Genomic DNA, 23,004 nt, shown 5'->3' with positions numbered 1-23,004 from the left:
AGCAAATTTTTTATGTCCCCAGTGAACCTGATTAAATGTAAGTCTTTCATTCAGGCTAGCCCCATCGAGACACATCCCATTTTCAGCAGGATCCTCTGGTATCAAGCCTAGCAAAACACTGTGAACCTTGATGAATATAGGCATCCATAGACACACATAACAAAAGTACATCTTAATTGTCATCCATTGTCTCATCTCCACCTGTTGTAATCTGAAAACATGTGATAGGTGAAAGCAATATGGTGGACGCCAGTAGGCAATCTACATACACACGTGACCCGTCCAATTCTATTTGATCAATGCAGATGAGGACAAGAGACTTGGAGAAAGAGGCACATACGACTACAATATGTATTAATCATGTCCTCTCTCCTCACTTTCATATATAATATATAGAGCTCCAGAGCAGCCACTATTAAATAGTCATTGCTAGAAACAAAAAACACATCTTAAAAGTTCTACCTAAAACACAATTTGATAATGCTAATGTTCAGTGAGCTTTTCTGTTACAGTACAGCTTTTTAGAAATTTGGTGTCAATGAATTTCCAGCACAAATTCAGAGGCTGAATGTCAAAATGTAGATTAAACCAAGCATTCATTTTCTGCACAGGATTCTCAGAATTGGGATATGGTTCCAAAGTAACCCGTACTGCTGTGCAGTGCCCCATCTTATCTGCTTTAGCCCAACTCTGGTCAACATTTTCACCACAAGATGTCAGTAGCAAGTCATTTGCAGCAGGCAATGCAGACTACTCTACCTGATTTAGGCTAGATTTGAGTGCATTCACTGTTAACGAGCAACAGTTCCAGTAAATTACATTTGAACAAACATCACCATTATGGGTGGAAATGGTGTGAGGGAGAAAAAAGTAACACAGCTGATGGATTTGAAATCCAGGGGTTTATTCATTGAATGGCAATTAATACACTGACAATAGACACTGTAAAACAAGGCTATTCTTATAAGTTACATGTCCATAATAAAAAGTGATGTGCCATTCAGTTTAAAAGTTGACATAAATATACACATACTTGTTTAGAAATCTCTTAAGAGACCCCTTAGCAGTCAGTCACAGTTGATTACAGTGTTAAAGTAGAGTACCTGTTATGTCTATGTGTAACAACGGAATGAGTGATGTTAATTAACACTTTACAACCAGGGGCTTATTCAGGTGATTAAAACATTAAATGGATTGCTGATAGCAAACACCATGCGGTAATCAGATCGAACTGTTAAGAAGTGTCCCTTCGGCATTGTTCTGAGTGTTTCGCCCCACTGAACATTCCCCAGGTATCATCCATATTTCACGATTACATTATGATATACAACATGCCACCTCCATATATCAGCAGTTCACTGGCATTTTGTACATAACACAGTAACCTGCGTCTTGGTCAACTTCAGGTTTCACAGATTGTACCACTGTCTGAAGAATAAACTTAGGATGGTGCTCCCAGATCTGTTGCAAAATGGAAAAGATGCGTATTAACTGAAAGTCCTCTATTAATCCTTTGTTTCACTAGACTGGCATCCTCTTAAATATTTTCCAACCGTTTGAATGTGATAATAAAATTAAAGGGCCACATTTTAGCACGCTTATTGATACGTTCTCACATTTAGCTTAAGTAGTACCATTACCTTGATATATATATATATTTTACAGCCAGAAATAATTCTGCACCATCAAAATAAATTTAAAATATAGCAGGTCGATTCTAGCCCAGCGGAAGATCGTTCTGGCAATTCTCACATAGGAACTTCATTGGGAGGAAGGATGTTTGACATGCTTTCTACATTCGTAATGCAAAATATTTTTGAGAAAATCATGTTGAAAGTGGCCAGTTTAGGCCCTTATTATACCTATACATGCCTCCTGTAAGACCCTATGATCTGTGAACAGTACATGATACAGACCATCTTGGTGTCATTATACTCTTTATAGTGTGATCCATTATATGCAGTATGTCTAGATTCTGAAATACACTTTCACATCAATTTATAAAACATTAAATATTAATGAATCTCAATTAATGAATATCTCAACTTGATTTCTTAATTTTAAACAGTTTTCAACAATATACTCTTCAAACATCACATTTCCAGAGTGACTCTCTGCTACTGTTAAAGAAATCATACATTTTATACATAGAAATTGACATTATAGGTCATTAACCAATCTCATCCCTCCTTTAGGCTTGCACATTTAGTAATCACCAACAGATGGAGTTCTCTTTAAATCCATTTTTCCTCATTCACTATGTTGGTGGTGCTCAAAATGTATTATTACTCCAGAATTAGCAGAGAGCCCACTCTGTAAATGTGATGTACTTGTAGAGTATATTGTTCCAAACGATATGTCTTCAAATGAACACAATCAGAAAGGGTAGTTTTGAGATATTTATAATAGTATTTGTAATGTTTAATAAATGAATGTGAACATTTGTATTTCAGAATCTAGACATACTCCATATAATGGATCACACTATAAAGAGTAATGGGTCACACTATAAAGAGTATAATGGATCACACTATAAAGAGTATAATGGCACCAAGATGTTGTCTGTATCATGTACTGTTCACAGATCATAGGGTCTTACAGGAGGCATGTACGGCGTAGGTATAAAGAGGGCCTAAAATGGTTTGTGATACAAATGTAAAAAGCTTGCTAAACATCCTTTCTGTCAATAAAGTCACTATGTGAGAATTGCCAGAACAACCTGAGACTACAATATTTTCTGCTTCCACCGACTTGGAATCGCACAGCAGCAGTACACCAAGGAAACAATTAAAAAGTATTTGTTCAAGTTACAAATGAATTGAGGAGTGTTACAGTGGGGCAAAAAAGTATTTAGTCAGCCACCAATTGTGCAAGTTCTCCCACTTAAAAAGACGAGAGAGGCCTGTAATTTATCATAGGTACACTTAAACTATGACAGACAAAGAGAAAAAAAATCCAGAAAATCACATTGTAGGATTTTTAATGAATTTATTTGCAAATTATGGTGGAAAATAAGTATTTGGTCACCTACAAAAGTTTCTCAATAATTTGTTATATACCCTTTGTTGGCAATGACAGAGGTCAAACGTTTTCTGTAAGTCTTCACAAGGTTTTCACACACTTGCTGGTATTTTGGTCCATTCCTCCATGCAGATCTCCTCTAGAGCAGTGATGTTTTGGGAGCTGTTGCTGGGCAACACGGACTTTCAACTCCCTCCAAAGATTTTTTATGGGGTTGAGATCTGGAGACTGGCAAGGCCACTCCAGACCCTTGAAATGCTTCTTACGAAGCCACTCCTTCGTTGCCCGGGCGGTGTGTTTGGGATCATTGTCATGCTGAAAGACCCAGCCACGTTTCATCTTCAATGCCCTTGCTGATGGAAGAAGATTTTCACTCAAAATCTCACGATACATGGCCCAATTCATTCTTTCTTTTACACGGATCAGTCGTCCTGGTCCCTTTGCAGAAAAACAGCCCCAAAGCATGATGTTTCCACCCCCATGCTTCACAGTAGGTATGGTGTTCTTGGATGTAACTCAGCATTCTTTGGTCTTTGTCCTCCATACACGACAAGTTTAGTTTTTACCAAAAATTTAGATTTTGGTTTCATCTGACCATATGACATTCTCCCAATCCTCTTCTGGATCATCCAAATGCTCTCTAGCAAACTTCAGACGGGCCTGGACATGTACTGGCTTAAGCAGGGGGACACGTCTGGCACTGCAGGATTTGAGTCCCTTGCGGCGTAGTGTGTTACTGATGGTAGGCTTTGTTACTTTGGTCCCAGGTCCCAGCCCCAGCTCTCTGCAGGTCATTCACTATGTCCCCCCGTGTGGTTCTGGGATTTTTGCTCACCGTTCTTGTGATCATTTTGACCCCACGGGGTGAGATCTTGCGTGGAGCCCCAGATCGAGGGAGATTATCAGTGGTCTTGTATGTCTTCCATTTCCTAATAATTGCTCCCACAGTTGATTTCTTCAAACCAAGCTGCTTACCTATTGTAGATTCAGTCTTCCCAGCCTGGTGCAGGTCTACAATTTTGTTTCTGGTGTCCTTTGACAGCTCTTTGGTCTTGGCCATAGTGGAGTTTGGAGTGTGACTGTTTGAGGTTGTGGACAGGTGTCTTTTATACTGATAACAAGTTCAAACAGGTGCCATTAATACAGGTAACGAGTTAAGGACTGAGGAGCCTCTTAAAGAAGAAGTTACAGGTCTGTGAGAGCCATAAATCTTGCTTGTTTGTAGGTGACCAAATACTTATTTTCCACCATAATTTGCAAATAAATTCATAAAAAATCCTACAATGTGATTTTCTGGAGAAACAAAATCAAATTTTGTCTGTCATAGTTGAAGTGTACCTATGATGAAAATTACAGGCCTCTCATCTTTTTAAGTGGGAGAACTTGCACAATTGGTGGCTGACTAAATACTTTTTTGCCCCACTGTATGTGCTTTGCCTCTCATAATACCATAGGTAGTAATTGTTTATCCAACATTAACGTGTTAAAAAGCTAACTTCTTACACTGCCCCCCAATAATATTGTTATCCCCAACCAATACATATTATGTACCTGGGAGAATAAATTCCCTTTTAATACATTGTTCATTTAGGAACATACAGGATAATTTCCCTATTGTAGTACACATTGTAGTTTACAGCATCAGCACCATGGTTCAACTATCAAAAAAAAGTATTGCCCTGCGACTCCATGGTATAACAAGAAGCATGCTTCAGCATTACTATGCCTCATGGGCATCCTACATGAGTGTAACAGGAGTTTTCCTGGTCAGATCACATCATCAGGAAAAAGGTCCTTTAATACTTACAGTAAGGGCTCTTATACTGACACATAGTTGAGATATAAAATTAATGACAGAAGTTAAAAGTACCTTACCTACCTAATTCATACTTTTCTGATGATTAAGCACTCTATATTACCTTTACAAATATTAGTTGAGACCACTCATTGGGGCATAATCACATAAGAACCAGCTTAAGACCTTTGGATTTGGATGAAACGCATCCCTTTTCCCCCCATTGCGCACAATTAGCCTGCACCCTGGTCCCTTGCTGGAGACTCAATAAGGATAGGAGCAAAGAACATGCAAGCAGATTATACAATTCTGCAGAGTGCATACTGCAAGATGCAGAAGTCAGCGTTTCCCAAATTCAGCAGCAGCCATCTAAAAATACATTCGGCACTACAAGCTGGAGAAGTAATCTTACAGTATCAAGATGTGCCGTCTAGGTCTGTGCAGCGGGGTTGTAGAGGATTACAGACTAGGGCCGAATGCCAACTCCGCCATACATAGTGTGAGGCCATCTGAAGAGGTCTGGTCTAAAAGGATTATGTGTATGCAGGAGCATTGTTTTGGCTTGGCTTCATTTCAGTCCCTAAACCCTTTTCCTCAAACTTAGTCCATCCTTTTGATCTATTAATGCTTAATTTAACCAGGCTGAGATAGTAAGATCTGTGAATGCTATCAGAAAAGGGTCTGGGGCCAAAATGGACCAAAGCTTACAGTATGTGAGAATGTTTAAAAGCGTAGCAGTGGAGACAGGAGGGGGCTGCCACTTCCTGAACCTCACCAAAGTGAAGAGCCAATGACGTCTCAAGACATTAGAGAGGCGCAGTCATTTGTTCAAGAAGCCCTTTGTTGCCTCCGATTCTGCAGAGACATTACCCAGCAAACACCTGGGGCGTCAGTGGTGGTGGCAGCCGGTCGTTTTCCACGTTGTCTGAGTCAATGGCGGAGGGGGTGGGCAGGCGGATCTCCAGCGGGTACTTCTCCAGGATCTCCTGCACCTCTCGCTCCACACTCTCCTGCCAGGTGATCAGGTCTCTCTGTAGGCTCTGCACCCCCTCCAGAACCCTGTCTTGTCGGCTCCCCAGGCCAGACAGGAGGTCCAGGTTCTGGTAGACCTGGGATAGGGCGGGACTGGAGGCGGCAGAACCACTAGGAGGGTCCACCTGGGGCCAGCCGCTGTCTGCCTCAGGCCTGCGAGGAGAGGCCTGGCCCGACATGTAGCGCTCAAAGTCCTCTGGGTCCAAGTTGAGAGACTGGGCGTCCAGTTTCTCGATGAAGGCAACTGCACAGCACTAAAACAGAGAAAGGACACATGAGGTGAGCCATGAACAAAAAGTGTGTGTGCTTGGTTCTCATCAACTTGGTGTGGGCATGAGGGAGTGGTGTGAGGTGGCACAGAGACAGGTACCAGGTTAGTGAAGTAGTATCCGTCCTCTCCAGTCATGAGCCTGCTGGGGTTGCAGAAGCGGGTGATATACTGGATGTTGGACTGCAGGCGTGGAGGGTTGGCCTTCAGCACGATGTAGATCAGGGTGGGCAGGAAGTCGTCGGCCGAGGCTGGCTCGCTCTTCGTGATCTTGATGGCGCTGAAGATGTGCTTGCTGCAGCGCGTGATGCACGCTAGCTTGTCCCGGGGTACCCGCTTGGAGTCCATCTCGATGACATCTGTGACGCGACACACACAATTCACAATCCTGTCCACACTAACAAGATTTCATTAACAAAGTCTATGAATGTTTGTACAACAGACTTATAGCAAACTAAAGGCAACACTCTGCAGTGTCCTCGAACCACACTACCCATGTTTTGGTTGAGTCCTAATGGGGTCCAGTGTGACACCATCAATAGCTCACCTGTTATGGCTTTGACCACGTTGTCTGAAACCTCTGGGATCTCCTCATCCACTGGCACACAAAGCATCTGAATGTCCACCCAGTGTAACGCCCTGTACAACAGAGTGCCGTGGGTGAGCGAGACCTACAGTGACTAACACCCACCGTGCCACCAACACCCACAGAGACAGACACGCAAAAGGGGCATTCCCACCCACAGTGATCTAGTCACATAATTGCATGCTTCTCTCTGCCCACAGTGGTAAATATCCCAACACACAAGCACAGATTAAACGGCTTGTCCTCAGACAGGATATGGTAGTCCTTACCGTATCCGGTTCTGAGTGGCCAGGTCTTTCTCCTCATCGTCTGTGGTCTCGGGGCAGAAGACACTCTTATACAGGCGTGTCATAATGTACTTCTCCACCTCGTCCATCACTCGCTCCACACGCTCTGAAGAGCCTGGAGGGAAGAGACACCCCATGAGGCTTTACTTTAGTCTTCATTACATATAAAACATTACCATAGTATCAACTGTATATTAGCTTTATGTCTATGTAGCACACAGTGAGGAACAGATGAGTCATGCAAACATTCTACACATCAAAAGATCAAAGTATCTATTTGGTCTAAAGGCCTGACATCTCACAAAAACGTTTCCCATATCAGTCAATGAGGACCAAGAGATAGGACTTTAGCCTTTGATATGAGAGAAAGGATTTCGAGTCAACAGGCTTATCAGTCATTCCTTTTGTCCTCACTGGCCTCTTGGTGAAGTGCTTAGACATCACTTGTATTAGTGTCAAAGGCATTGGCAGAAATTCATTTTCTAGCAAAAATACCCAGATATCAGTGGTGTAGTCATGGCGTATGGAGAAGTAGGCATATCCAAATTTTGCCAAGAATTTCCGAAACGGTCTGCCTGGCAAATCAAAAGTGCCCTGTGTGAAAAATTCTATGAGAAACAGATGTAAGCTACTCAATGATCTAAAAGCATGGCAATGAGAAACACATCAACCATCATATCCAGAAGTAAATAATAGACCTAGCACTTATGGCTGATATGTTAATCAAAGGGACCAGAAAAGGATGAAGGTAAGAAATGGAACAGATTTCTGTAGTGGTGCGTTACATGAGAACGGGATACTGGAGGAGTTCCTACACTTCACAGTAGCTGAAGGCTTTGATACTAGTCGCTGCTGATTAATCTCTGTATTCTGCATTTTGCGAGAGGAGATTTGTGTGTTACAAAAAAGGGTTAGGCTACATTCAATTCCATACACCATGGTTTCCACATACAGTGCATTTGGAAAGTATTCAGACCCCTTGCCTTTTTCCACATTTTGTTACCTTACAGCCTTATTCTAAAATGGAATTTAAAAAGTTACAATTCCCCATAATGACAAAAAAAAAACAGAAATACCTTATTTACACAAGTATTCAGACCCTTTGCTATGAGACTCAATTTAGCTCAGGTGCATCCTGTTTCCATTGATCATCCTTGATGTTTCTACAACTTGGAGTCCACCTGTGATAAATTCAATTGATTGGACATGATTTGGAAAGGCACACAACCTGTCAAAATAAGGTCCCACAGTCGACAGTGCATGTCAGAGTAAAAACCAATCCATGAGGTCAAAGGAATTGTCCGTAGAACTCCAAGACAGGATTGTGTCGGAACAGATCTGGGGAAGGGTACCAAAATATTTCTACAGCATTAAAAAGGTCCCCAAGAACACAGTGGCCTTCATAATTAAATGGAAGAAGTTTGGAACCACCAAAACTCTTCCTAGAGCTGGCCGCCTGGCCAAACTGAGCAATTGGGGGAGAAAGGCCTTGGTCAGGGAGGTGACAAAGAACCTGGTGGTCACTCTGACAGAGCTCCAGAGTTCCTCTGTGGAGATGGGAGAACCTTCCAGAAGGACAACCATCTCTGCAGCACTCCACGAATCAGGCCTTTATGGTAGAGTGGCCCGACGGAAGCCACTCCTCAGTAAAAAAGGCACAACGGCCCATTTGGAGTTGCCAAAAGGCACCTAAAGGACTCTCAGGCCATTAGAAACAAGATTCTCTGGCCTGATGAAACCAAGATTGAACTCTTTGGCATGAATGCCATCGTCACATCTAGAGTAAACCTGGCACCATCCCTACGGTGAAGCATGGTGGCAGCATCATGCTGTGGGGAGGTTTTTAAGCGGAAGGGACTGGGAAACTAGTCTGGACCGAGGGAAAGATGAACAGAGCAAAGTACAGAGAGATCCTTGATGAAAACCTGCTCCAGAGAGCTCAGGACCTCAGACTGGGGCGAAGGTTCACTTTCCAACAGGACAACGACCCTAAGCACATAGTCAAGACAACGCAGGAGTGGCTTCGGGACAAGTCTCTAAAATGTCCTTGAGTGGCCCAGCCAGAGCCCTAACTTGAACCGGAACGAACATCTCTGGGGAGACCTGAAAATAGCTGTGCAACGACGCTCTCCATCCAACCTGACAAAGCTTGAAAGGATCTTGAGAGGATCTGCAGAGATGAATGGGAGTAACTTCCCAAATACAGGTGTGTCAAGCTTGCAGCGTCATACCCAAGACGATCGAGGCTGTAATCGCTGCCAAAAGGTACTTCAACAAAGTACTAGGTAAAGGATCTGAATACTTAGTGGGGCAAAAAAAGTATTTAGTCAAGTGCAAGTTCTCCCACTTAAAAAGATGAGGCCTGTAATTTTCATCATAGGTACACTTCAACTATGACAGACAAAATGAGTTTTTTTTTTCTCCAGAAAATCACATTGTAGGATTTTTTATGAATTTATTTGCAAATTATGGTGGAAAATAAGTATTTGGTCACCTACAAACAAGCAAGATTTCTGGCTCTCACAGACCTGTAACTTCTTCTTTAAGAGGCTCCTCGGTCCTTAACTCGTTACCTGTATTAATGGCACCTGTTTGAACTTGTTATCAGTATAAAAGACACCTGTCCACAACCTCAAACAGTCACACTCCAAACTCCACTATGGCCAAGACCAAAGAGCTGTCAAAGGACACCAGAAACTAAATTGTAGACCTGCACCAGGCTGGGAAGACTGAATCTACAATAGGTAAGCAGCTTGGTTTGAAGAAATCAACTGTGGGAGCAATTATTAGGAAATGGAAGACATACAAGACCACTGATAATCTCCCTCGATCTGGGGCTCCACGCAAGATCTCACCCCGTGGGGTCAAAATGATCACAAGAACGGTGAGCAAAAACCCCAGAACCACACGGGGGGGCCTAGTGAATGACCTGCAGAGAGCTGGGACCAAACTAACAAAGCCTACCATCAGGGACTCAAATCCTGCAGTGCCAGACGTGTCCCCCTGCTTAAGTCAGTACATGTCCAGGCCAGTCTGCTAGAGAGCATTTGGATGATCCAGAAGAAGATTGGGAGAATGTCATACGGTCAGATGAAACCAAAATATAACTTTTTGGTAAAAACTCAACTCGTCGTGTTTGGAGGACAAAGAATGCTGAGTTGCATCCAAAGAACACCATACCTACTGTGAAGCATGGGGGTGGAAACATCATGCTTTGCGGCTGTTTTTCTGCAAAGGGACCAAGACGACTGATCCGTGTAAAGGAAAGAATGAATGGGGCCACGTATCGTGAGACTGAGTGAAAACCTCCTTCCATCAGCAAGGGCAATGAAGATCAAACGTGGCTGGGTCTTTCAGCATGACAATGATCCCAAACACACCACCTGGGCAACGAAGGAGTGGCTTCGTAAGAAGCATTTCAAGGTCCTGGAGTGGCCTAGCCAGTCTCCAGATCTCAACCCCATAGAAAATCTTTGGAGGGAGTTGAAAGTCCGTGTTGCCCAGCAACAGCCCCAAAACATCACTGCTCTAGAGGAGATCTGCATGGAGGAATGGGCCAAAATACCATCAACAGTGTGTGAAAACCTTGTGAAGACTTACAGAAAACGTTTGACCTCTGTTTTATACCCTTTGTTGGCAATGACAATGTATTGAGATAAACTTTTATAATTGGCCAAATACTTATTTTCCACCATAATTTGCAAATAAATTCATAAAAAATCCTACAATGTGATTTTCTGGATTTTTTCTCATTTTGTCTGTCATAGTTGAAGTGTACCTATGATAAATTACAGGCCTCATCTTTTTAAGTGGGAGAACTTGCACAATTGGTGGCTGACTAAATACTTTTTTGCCCCACTGTACACAACGTCTATTACCGACATATACCGAGAGAGAGCAAAAGAGAGACAGAAAGATATTCTAAAGCAGCAGACAAGTGCAGTGATAAAATGTTAAATTATAGGCCTACTGTCAAAAAATACAGATATTGGGTGAAGTGTTCAGTTTGACCGTCCAACCTTATGAAATAATCAAAATATCAGATCTCCCACTCAAAGGAGTGATCTACAGTACAGGCATAACAGGTGGATTCAGGCTATAGTCAGTGCATCGGCCGGACACCAGCTCTGCACTGGATTGGAATTCCAAACCAACGTTGACATGTGCAGACTTACTCAAATGAGTGTACTTACATACAGTTTGTATACTTATGTAAAACATTTAAAAATGTGCATATATTAATAGGTTTAAATGACAGCCAAGAGTGCTTTAGCAGTAACTAATAGGGATCCTAATAAAATAATTATTAACTGGGTGGTTCCAGCGCCCAGAATGCTGGTTGGCTGACGGCCGTGGTATACGAGACCGTATACCATGGGTATACGAGACCGTATACCATGGGTATACGAGACCGTATACCATGGGTATACGAGACCGTATACCATGGGTATACGAGACCGTATACCATGGGTATACGAGACCGTATACCATGGGTATGACAAAACATTTGTTTTTACTTCTCTTATTACTTACTGTTTTTACTGCGCTAGTAACCAGTTAATAATAGCAATAAGGCACCTCGGGGGTTGGTGGTATATGGCCAATACCACACCCAATTGGGCCTTATTATTTAAATAACCCACCACAATAATAGTAACTCTTGAACCATTCAAGCCAGACACCAAACCAACTTTCACATGTTCAGGCTATTGTATCCTATCAATCAATTGATACTTCAAGACAAGCTTGCAAGCCCACACTTCAGGAAATGTACTTTTCTAGTTACAGTAGTAGTTACAGCAGTTCCAAGGCACTGCATCTTAGTGCTAGAAGCGTCACTACAGACCCTGGTTCGATTCCAGGCTGTATCACAACCGGCTGTGATTGGGAGTCCCATAGGGCGGCACACAATTGGCCCAGCGTCATTTGGGTTTGGCCGGGGTAGACAGTCATTGTAAATAAGAATTTGTTCTTAACTGACTTGCTTAGTTAAATAAAAGGTTAAATCAGTAGATATTTCTACTTGCAAATAAAACCAAAAGGCATTTTGTAAGCCGAAAAGACCAACAGAACACTTTATTGTGCACTAGAACACAGTTAGTTGAAACACATTGGGACTCCATTTAGTCCATTTTTGTGAATCTAACGAATGCATTGTATTTGCATTTTGCACAGTGCAAGTTGTTGAGTCATCATTCTTAATGTTGTTTGAACCTACCTTTAAAATGAGTCATGAGGCGGTCGGACAAATTCTGGTAGAAGTCTTGGACACACTCTGACAGCTCGTCAGCACTCAAGTCCTGAAAAATCAAAATGTCATCCCAGGTATTTGTCAATCAATGTCAATGTCTGGACGATATGAGAGGAACTACATTCCATAACAACCAAACAAACAAAATTGCATGTTCCTGACAAAATGTATGACAGCTTGAAATAACTTTTTAACCTCATCACAACAGCTGTTTTTTCTCTGTTTATATAATTTAATTATATTTCTACAAAAGATACCATAAAAAAAGAGCTTTACACTGAAGGAAATTATAAAAGACACTGTTCTGTAAAACTATGTACAACACAACTACTGATTGTGAGAAAGGCTACTACAGCCACAATACATTCTTGTCTAGCCAATAAAAAACCAATAACTTTTTGAAACAAGAGAGAACCTTGGAGTGTTTTGCCAGATCAAATAGCAATATTTCATTTCAAAACATACACATAAAAGCTATTCTTTCATTTGTGCTTTTCAGGTCTGACCTTTGTTGAAAGAAGATAAATACCTAAACACTATTGTATATGCCCCCATACCCATACAGTTTATTGCAAAGTTACAGCTGGATCAAAACCTTCTGTTTAAAATGTTGTCACAATTTGCACACAAGCATAAATTGTGTAGGTACAGCTGAAGTCAGAAATTTACATACACTTAGGTTGGAGTCATTAAAACACATTTTTCAACCACTCCACACATTTCTTGTTAAAGTATAGTTTTGGCAAGTCGGTTAGGACATCTTTGTGCATGACACAAGTCATTTTTCCAACAATTGTTTACAGACAGATGATTTAACTTTTAATTCACTGTATCACAATTCCAGTGCGTCCGAAAGTTTAGATACACTAAGTTGACTGTGCATTTAAACGGCTTGGAAAATTCCAGAAAATGATGTCATGGCTTTAGAAGCTTCTGATAGGCTAATTGACATCTTTTAAGTCAATTGGAGGTGTACCTGTGGATGTATTTCAAGGCATACCTTCAAACTCAGTGCCTCTTTGCCTGACATCATGGGAAAACGAAAATAAATCAACCAAGACCTCAGAAGAAAGATTGTAGACCTCCACAAGCATGGTTCATCCTTGGGAGTAATTTCCAAATGCCTGAAGGGACCATGTTCATCTGTACAAACAATAGTACGCAAGTATAAACACCATGGAACCACGCAGCCATCATACCGCTCAGGAAGGAGGCGCGTTCTGTGTCCTAGAGATGAAAGTACTTTTGTGCGAAAAGTGCAAATCAATCCCAGAACAACAGCAAACGACCTTGTGAAGATGCTGGAGGAAACATGTACAAAAGTATCTATATCCACAGTAAAAAGAGTCCTATATTGACATAACCTGAAAGGCCGCTCAGCAGGGAATAAGCCACAGCTCCAAAACCGCCATAAAAAAGCCAGACTACAGTTTGCAACTGCACATGGGGATAAAGATCGTACTTTTTGGAGAAATGTCCTCTGGTCTGATGAAACAAAAATAGAGCTGTTTGTCCATAATGAGCATCGTTATGTTTGGAGGAAAAAGGGGGAGGCTTGCAAGCCGAAGAACACCATCCCAACCGTGAAGCACGGGGGTGGCAGCATCATGTTGTGGGGGTGCTTTGCTGAAGGATGGACTGGTGCACTTCACAAAATAGATGGCATCATGAGGCAGGAAAATCATGCGGATATATTGAAGCAACATCTCAAGACATCAGTCAGGAAGTTAAAGCTTGGTCGCAAATGGGTATTGCAAATGGACAAAGACCCCAAGCAAAGTTGTGGCAAAATGGCTTAAGGACAACAAAGTCAAGGTATTGGAGTGGCCATCACAAAGCCCTGACCTCAATCCTTAGAAAATGTGCATGTGCAAGCAAGAAGGCCTACAAACCTGACTCAGTTACACCAGCTCTGTCAGGAGGAATGGGCCAAAATTCACCCAACTTATTGTGGGAAGCTCGTGGAAGGGTACCCGAAACGTTTGACCCAAGTTAAATTGTTTAAAGGTAATGCTACCAAATACTAATTGAGTGTATGTAAGCTTCTGACTCATTGGGAATGTGATGAAAGAAATAAAAGCTGAAATAAATCATTCTCTCAACTAGTATTCTGACATTTCACATTCTTAAAATAAAGTGGTCATCCTAACTGACCTAAGACAGGGAATTGTTACTAGGAAAAACTGAGTTAAAATCTATTTGGCTAAGGTGTATGTAAACCTGACTTCAACTGTATATCTATGCCTTTCAGAAATCGTTTTGTACCCTGCATGTTTAAAAATCAATGAATGAGCATTCAGACTCGTTTTCAACTGACCTTTTTGTTGGCCATGATCTCGATGAAGGCTCGGCTCTGCTTGTGGACCTCACGGCCAGGCTTATGCAGGGTCTTCAGGAAGTCCACAAAGTCTCTGGAGACACGGTCTGTCTCAATGCTTGATTGGCGGCTGATGGAGGGGCTGGGGGTCTTGCCCTCCTGGTTCTCTGATGGGGGGGGGGGGCACCATGACATGTGTTACTCTTAATGTTACGCCATACCTTCCTCTTCATGGTTGCCCTCGCTAACTGACTGAGCCTCAGGTAAACAGTCAGACGTGTGCATCTTTACATAAGAACTGAGAAGAGGTCAGGAAAACAGACTCAAATATGAAATCAACAGTATTGCGTCACAACTACAAATAAACAGATACTTCAGAACTGCTTTGCTGATGGTTGTAAGAACACATTGTTGGCAGTTTCAGGGACACAGTCAGTTGTATCATCTATTCTGTAGAAGTGTATCTACAACTACAGAGAGAATGACAGACACCCACCTCTGAGTCTTGCCACCAGTGCTGCCAGTATAATGACCATACGCAAGAGGAGGACAGTGAGATAATGAACTTTATGAGCAACGTGAAAAAGGGACTCTTGTTAACACACACACACACACACCACATTAAACAAACTCAAAACCAACCGGAGCAGCGGAGTCACTTTGATAGACAGGTCTCTCAGCCAATCAGACTGAGCGGGTGCTACTATGGTGAGACTATTGGTACTTCTTAATGCTACCTAGTTGGAGGGTAATTATAAGTCGACTACACTAGTTAAGGCCTTATGGTTTCCTAGTTGGTTTTAAAACTACAGGGATTAAAATGGGAGAGCTATCCAATGCAAATCTCCTCTCAAATGGTAGGAATGATTACCTTCGGTGGGAGAGCCCATTTCCCAAGGGGGAGTAAACATTCCTCTCCAGTCCCTGAGGCCTGTCAGCTTCTCCTCTCCCACAGTGGGGGCTGAGAATGAGATGGTAGGGCCAAGTGGGGCCACAGGGCACGGGAAACAGGGATAAAGGGTACCAGAATGGCATACAAGAGAGAATGGGTACATGGGATTTGAGAGAGGTGGGTGAAGGTGGAATGGGTATGGAGAATAATGGACGACAATAAATTCATGAATCAACAAACACTGGCGATGACAGAAGTACGGAATGAGGGGATCAGACAAGATGGAGAAGGAGAGGGATTGTTTGGTTTGGGACCATTGTGTTATGATGAGAGGGTATCAATGAGAGAAGGGATTGAAAAGGATATGGAAAACAGTTAAAAACATGACCTAACAATAGAGAATGGTGCACAGCAGCTATTACTGCAAAGCAAAAGTGAAATGTGATGAGACAAAGTCACAATCTCGACGAGTGAGGCGTCAATGACAATCAAGGCAGAGGGATAGGGCACCTCTTTGAATGAAGAAAAAAATATTTAAGTCTGCAAAAATAAAGGAACTTTGAAGTTTGCACATTGTTCTCGATACCCCTGGGGCCATTGTACAGATAGGCAAACTCCCATAGCTCCTAACAGTGAGGCTAATAGAAGGCATCACTAAATAACCCAGGCTATAATAGGCTGTAATGGGCTTGGTGGGCACAGAAGACCTTCAAATCACTAACATGCCCTGCTTTAGAGCCTCCGGGGATCACTTCCAAAGAAGTGAGCTGATGAGACAAGTACTAGGCTGATACGCTGGGATGGAAAGAGTGTGTGTGTGTGTGTGTCAGAAACTGCACTGGAGAAATGCCATTGAGATAACTCAGGCTTTAAAATATCAAAGGTAAAGCAGAACTGTCTTCCGTTTTATAGAGTCAATCAGGCAGTCAGTACCTTTCTTGGGGGCTGTCCGTGACGAGGGACTAAAGAACTTCTTCACAGTGGTCACCTTGCGGGTCTTCTCATTGGTCTTCTTCTCCTCGAACTTGGAGAAGGGTGCCAGAGATGCCTGGGGTTGTGCCTGGGGCTGGGACTGGGCCCCCTGGATGCTGGCATAGGCAACCTCCTCCTCCCTCTGCAGCCTGAGGTAGACCAGGGGGAACAACTGGTGATTAGACTAACTTTAAGCTATTCTTTTTAACTAACAAGACACACCGCTGGTGTTTTTTATTTTTATTACTGTGTCATAGGTGGCACGTCCAATAGGCTAGGGAATAGGCAAGTCCAATATGCTGAGCTTCCCCTAAAGTAAATTGAATTTGCCAAATTTACAGTACCAGTCAAAAGTTGACATATCTACTCATTCCAAGGTTTCTTTATTTTTACTATTTTCTACATTGTAGAATAATAGTGAAGACATCAAAACTATGAAATAACACATATGGAATCATGTAGTAACCAAAAAAGTGTTTTATTTGAGATTCTTCAAAGTAGCCACCCTTTTCCTTGATGACAGCTTTGCACACTCTTGGCATTCCCTCAACCAGCTTCATTATGTATACACCGGGAATTTCAATTAACAGGTGTGCCTTGTTAAAAGTTAATTTGTGGAATGTCTTTCCTTTTAAATGAGTTTGCACAAATCAGTTGTGTTGTGACAAGGTAGGGGTGGTATACAGAAGATAGCCCTATTTGGTAAAAGACCAAGTCCATATTATGGCAATAACTGCTCAAATAAGCAAAGAAAATGACAGTCCATCATTACTTTAAAGACATGAAGGTCATTCAATCCGGAACATTAAGAACTTTGAAAGTTCGTTCAAGTGCAGTCGCAAAAACCATCAAGCACTGTTGAAACTGGCTCTCATGAGGACTGTCACAGGAAAGGAAAACCCAGATATACTTCTACTGCAGAGGATAAGTTCCTTAGAGTTACCAACCTCAGAAATTGCAGCCCAAATAAATGCTTCAGAGTTCAAGTCACAGACACATCAACTGTTCAGAGGAGACTGCATGAATCAGGCCTGCATGGTCAAATTGCTGCAAAGAAACCACTACTAAAAGGACACCAATAAAAATAAGAGACTTGGTTGGGTACTGTGTATATATTTTTTAAACTTCAATGAAATAGTTAACAATATTGACTGTATTTAATAACCATCCCGTGACCATTTCCAAATATCCCGGTATATACAGTACACCGCCCAAGCCTAATTGGCACTATAGTGGAGAGTATCGGCCATATCTCCGGTGTAATGTTTTTTTTAGGACAATTTCCTCCAAGCTAGATGGATGTCATAGCCTACAATATGCGTCTCCCCTTTTCATAAGCATCGATTAGATGGTTGCATCCAAGACTAGGTCGTTTTCATTGATCTCAGTTTGTCAGTGTCAGCAGAGTAGTCTACCCTGTCATTTTTGAGGTATTAAAGATTATGCTATTGTCTCCAGTCATGAAGAGTAAAGTGTCCTACAACTACATAAAATGTGTTTATAAAAAGTCAAAACATTTCTCAGATCCTCTTTAAAAATGTCCCTCTAGCTGGGTCTGAGCTCTGGATATGTGCAAAGATAGAAGAAAAGCATAACGGTATTTTTTCTGAACAGTGAGTCAGTTATATTATTAGCTTAACTAAATGACTATCCAATCTACTCATCACATTAGAAATAGTAGGCTCTCTTACATTGGTCTGCATATTCTTTAAGTACCAACAGACACTTTCAACTGGTTGGATTACAGAAATATTGTACCTTTCCCCAACCTTTTGATGTTACCATACTCTCTCATGTTAACAAAGGGCTTTCCAAGAGTCCATTCTGTAGAGTGGAGAGAAAACGGGGGAAAGGTATTTATGGGGGTCATAAACCTCACCCAACAGGGCAACGTCATGACACACCTTTGGCGGCGATTACAGCTTGGAGTCATCAAGTGTGGTTTTCACAGACTTCACTGTCGTTATGGGGTATTGTGTTCAGATGGGTAGGAAAAAAAATCTATTTAATAAAATATTGAATTCAGGCTGTAACAACAAAATGTGGAATAAATCAAGGGGTATGAATACTTTGCGAAGGCACTGTAGATGCATGCAATTCTTTATCATAAGAGTTTTTCTCTTCCAACTTCCCCTAACTTGAAACTCAGGCACCATGTGTCAAGGGAGGGTTGGACAAAGCTAGTCAAATGTGGAAATTTCTTTAACGCCCCAAAACTATTTCAATTATCATATACAGTGGGTATCATAAGTATTCACCCCCTTGGATTTTTTCCACATTTTGTTACATTACAAAGTGGGATTGAAACATAAGTAATTGTGATTTCATTTGCCAAATACTCTATAAAATGTCGAAGTGAAAAGATAAATTCTACACATTTTTACAAATTAAACAACTAAAATAGACATTGCATAAATATTTACCCCTTTTGTTTAGGCAAGCCTAAATTAGTTCAGTAGTAAAATAATAACTTACATGGACTCAAAATGTATGAAATATTAGAAGTTGACATGATTTTTGAATGACTACCCTTTCCTGTGTCCCCCACATACAACAGCCGTATGGTCCCTCAGTCAAGTATTGCATTTCTGGCACAGATTTAACTACAACGACCAGGGAGCATTCGAAAGCCTCATAAAGGGCAGCGATTTGTAGATGGGTAACGAGAAATCAGACATTGAATCTCTTTAAGCAGAGCTTGACATTTACTTTTTTTGCCATTTGCTTTTGAACAAGTAGGACAGATTCTTTACTTGTCCAAAAGCTCAATTCATTAGCCCAAAAATGCATTTTTACACTGTTGTATGTATGATGTGAGGAACCATTAAATAAAATGCATGATCTTTTTTACCGTAGAGAATCAGACAGAAATCTAGGCTAAAACTCTGCCTATTGACTTCTTTACATATTCAAGCCAGTCTCAAAATACAACACTGCCCCTTTTAAAAGGCTCTCCTGGAGGATGGTTGGCCACCATTGTTAGCCTATAAAATATTGCAACATTACAATTACAACCAAATACTTTATATCTTTATGAAATAATTCCCCCCAGGGTTTCGAAATTAAGGTTCTCCTGTCATTCCTGGGACAATATTAAAAAAAGGATGTCTACTGAAAGAATACACGTTTTATTCCGCTAGGCACCAATCATTTTCAAGGATAGATTACATTCATCACAGTTAGTGCATCTAGTTCAGAAGGTGGAAATTATACACTATGTGTTGTTGTATGTGTCGAACTGCTTTGCTTTATCTTGGCCAGGTCGCAGTTGTAAATAAGAACTTGTTCTCAACTAGCCTACCTGGTTAAATAAAGGTGAAATAAAAATAAATACAGTGCATTTAGAAAGTATTCTGACCCCTTGACTTGTTACCATTTTGTTATGTTACAGCCTTATTCTAAAATGGATTAAATACAAATTGTTCAATCTACACACAATACCCCATAATGACAAAGCGAAACAGGTTTTTAGAAACTGTTGCAAATTTATAGAAAATTCAAAACTGAAAAACCTTATTTACACAAGTATTCAGACCCTTTCCAAGGAGACTCAAAATTGAGCTCAGGTGCATCCTATTTCCATTGATCATCCTTGAGGATGTTTCTACAACTTGGAGTTCACCTGTGGTAAATTAAATTGATTGGACATGATTTGGAAAGGCACACACCTGTCTATATAAAGTCTCACAGTTGACAATGCATGTCAGAGCAAAAACCAAGCCATGAGGTCATGGGAATTGTCCGTAGAGCTCCGAGACAGGATTGTGTCGAGGTACAGATCTGGGAAACGGTATCAAAAAATGTCTGCAGCATTGAAGGTCCCTAAGAACACAGTGGCCTTCATCATTAAATGGAAGAAATTTGGGACCACCAAGACTCTTCCTAGAGCTGGCCGCCCGGCCAAACTGAGCAATTTGGGGAGAAGGGCCTTGGTCAGAGAGGTGACCAAGAACCCGATGGTCACTCTGACAGAGCTCCAGAGTTCCTCTGTGGAGATGGGAGAACCTTCCAGAAGGACAACCATCTCTGCAGCACTCCACCAATCAGGCCTTTATGGTAGAGTGGCCAGATGGAAGCCACTCCTCAGTAAAAGGCACATGGCAAACTCCAAGCGGGCTGTCAAGAGGCACTTAAACAACTCTGACCATGAGAAACAAGATTCTATGGTCTGATGAAACCAAGATTGAACTCTCTGGCCTGAATGCGTCACGTCGGGAAGAAACCTGGCACCATCCCTACTGTGAAGCATGGTGGTGACAGCATCATGTTATGGGGATGTTATTCAGCGCTAGGGACTGGGAAGTCAGGATCGAGGGAAATATGAACAGAGCAAAGTACAGAGAGATCCTTGATGAAAACCTGCTCCAGAGCGCTCAGGAGCTCAGTTCGTCAAATGTCTGCCCTGCTAGAGCTGCCCCGGTCAACTGTAAGTGCTTTTATTGTGAAGTGGAAACATCTAGGAGCAACAACGGCTCAGCCACGAAGTGGTAGGCCACACAAGCTCACAGAACGGGACTGCCGAGTGCTGAAGCGCGTAATTTTTGTTGTTGCCTGTCCTCAGTTGCAACACTCACTACAGAGTTCCAAACTGCCTAGGGAAGCAACGTCAGCTTCATGAAATGGGTTTTCATGGCCGAACAGCTAAACACAAGTCAAAGATCACAATGACCAATGCCAAGTGTCGGCTAGAGTGGTGTAAAGCTCGCCGCCATTGGACTCTGAAGCAGTGGACACGTGTTCCCTGGCGTGATGAATCACGGTCACCATCTGGCGGACGAATCTGGGTTTGACGGATACCAAGAGAACGCTACCTGCCTCAATGCATAGTGCCCACTGTAAAGTTAGGTGGAAGAGGAATAATGGTCTGGGGCTGTTTTTCATGGATCGGGCTAGGCCCCTTAGTTCCAGTGAAAGGAAATCTTAACGCTACAGCATACAATGACTGTCTAGACGATTCTGTGTTTCCAACTTTGTGGCAACAGTTTGGGGAAGGCCCTTTCCTGTTTCAGCATGACAATGCTCCCATGCACAAAGCAAGGTCCATACAGAAATTGTTCGTAGAGATCGGTGTGGAAGAACTTGACAAGCCTGCGCAGTGCCCTGACCTCAATTCTATCGAACACCTTTGGAATGAACTGCAACGCCAACTGCGAGCCAGGCCTAATTGCCCAACCTCACTAATGCTCGTGGCAAGTCCCCGCAGCAATGTTCCAACATCTAGTGGAAAGCCTTCCCAGAAGAGCGGTGGCTGTTATAGCAGCAAAGGGGGGACCAACCTCATATTAATGGCCATGATTTTGGAATGAGATGTTAGAAGAGCAGGTGCCCACATTCTTTTGGTCATGTAGTGTGTCTAATGATCTTGCAAATTATCAACAACCGATGCTCCAAATCGTGCCACAAGGTGGAGATTTAATCTCACTCTTTAAAAATGTCTGATTTATATGAATTTATCCTCAATGAAGAGTCTGTGACCCAGTTTGTGAACAAGTCTCAAATAAAAAAATAACCAAACTGTTGTCCACTATTCTTACTAACTCATCAACAAGCAGAACAGTTTCTCCGCCAGAGAGAGAATTAATCATTAAAACTGAGTTAAATTCCTTACTCAGATTAAGAGCAGAATTTTGAATTCATAGAGTCCGACAAACTGATTATCTGCACTTTAAATAGACCTCGCTTCCTCTTAGTGAGTAAATTACGGAATAATGATAGTCTTGTTCCCATTCAGGCTGACGATGTTCTCTTGCATGATTCACCATCAATTTATATTTAAAAAATGTATATGAAAAATTATAGTTCTGAAGTACAAAATACCTCAGACCGCAAGAGAACCTTTTTTGAGGGCTTGAATCTACCGCAAAACTCTCCTCTGATGATGCACACTCTTTAAATGCCCCTATAAACACTCAATGAACTGCACAATGCATTGAAAGACATGAACTGAGGTAAATCCCCTGGATGGGATGGCATCCCATCTGAATTCGATTTAACCTTTTGGTCTGAACTTGGTCCAATATTATTAGAGGTGTTACGAATATCTATTCAAATGGGCTTTTTCAATAGAGACATCTCTCTGTTACATAAAAAAGGTAAAGACTCAACTCTTTTCAAGTCATAGGCCTCTCTCCCTCATGAAATAGTGACATGAAATTGTACGCCAAGGTTCTAGCCAAACATCTTGAAACCATTTTACCCAAACTAGTTCAACCTGATCAAATGGGTCTCAAACAGACTGGCGTCAGACAATCGAAGGGGTCCCCTACATATAATACAAATTACACCTGATATACCGGCCTCCTGTGCAGTCCTGCCAATTGATGCGGAAAAGGCCTTTGGCCGTCTCGAATGGTTCTACTTCTGGTATACTATGTGTTAAGTTCTAAATATCAGAGTAAGAAATTGACGGACACTATGAAAGCTCCAACCAAGTTTATTCGCCCAAAGGATCGAACAGCAGTGGTAGTACATATACCCCAATATGGTTGACGTCCTCCTTCTCTCTAAACATTACATCTCTATTGCTAGGCAGGAAATTAAGTGACACGGGCAATAAACTGTTCCTTCTCCCTTAAGGTGGCCT

At 41.8% G+C, this 23,004-nt stretch overlaps 1 protein-coding gene across 6 annotated transcripts in view; it reads right to left on the bottom strand.

Annotated features, from left to right (window-relative positions):
• Window positions 1–883: 883 nt before the first annotated feature.
• Window positions 884–23,004, bottom strand: part of rabgef1 (RAB guanine nucleotide exchange factor (GEF) 1) — a 34,934-nt gene continuing 12,813 nt past the window's right edge. For 4 of the 6 annotated variants that reach the window (XM_031826697.1, XM_031826700.1, XM_031826698.1 and 1 more), the window contains exons 3-10: window positions 16,383–16,570; window positions 15,429–15,518; window positions 14,558–14,724; window positions 12,208–12,289; window positions 6,972–7,104; window positions 6,664–6,755; window positions 6,219–6,475; window positions 884–6,102 (exon numbers count right to left, since the gene is read on the bottom strand). In XM_031826697.1, coding sequence (XP_031682557.1) covers window positions 5,683–6,102; window positions 6,219–6,475; window positions 6,664–6,755; window positions 6,972–7,104; window positions 12,208–12,289; window positions 14,558–14,724; window positions 15,429–15,518; window positions 16,383–16,570 — 1,429 coding nt within the window. In that variant the 3' untranslated portion in view covers window positions 884–5,682. The remainder of the gene's footprint in view (window positions 6,103–6,218; window positions 6,476–6,663; window positions 6,756–6,971; window positions 7,105–12,207; window positions 12,290–14,557; window positions 14,725–15,428; window positions 15,519–16,382; window positions 16,571–23,004) is intronic. The other 2 variants (XM_031826703.1, XM_031826702.1) reach the window with 1 other exon arrangement.

The sequence above is a fragment of the Oncorhynchus kisutch genome, linkage group LG6 (assembly GCF_002021735.2).
Source record: "Oncorhynchus kisutch isolate 150728-3 linkage group LG6, Okis_V2, whole genome shotgun sequence".
In the NCBI taxonomy this organism is placed as follows: domain Eukaryota; kingdom Metazoa; phylum Chordata; class Actinopteri; order Salmoniformes; family Salmonidae; genus Oncorhynchus; species Oncorhynchus kisutch.
The sequence above is the reverse complement of the archived record's forward strand: the minus strand, read 5'-3'. Positions and strand labels throughout refer to the sequence as shown.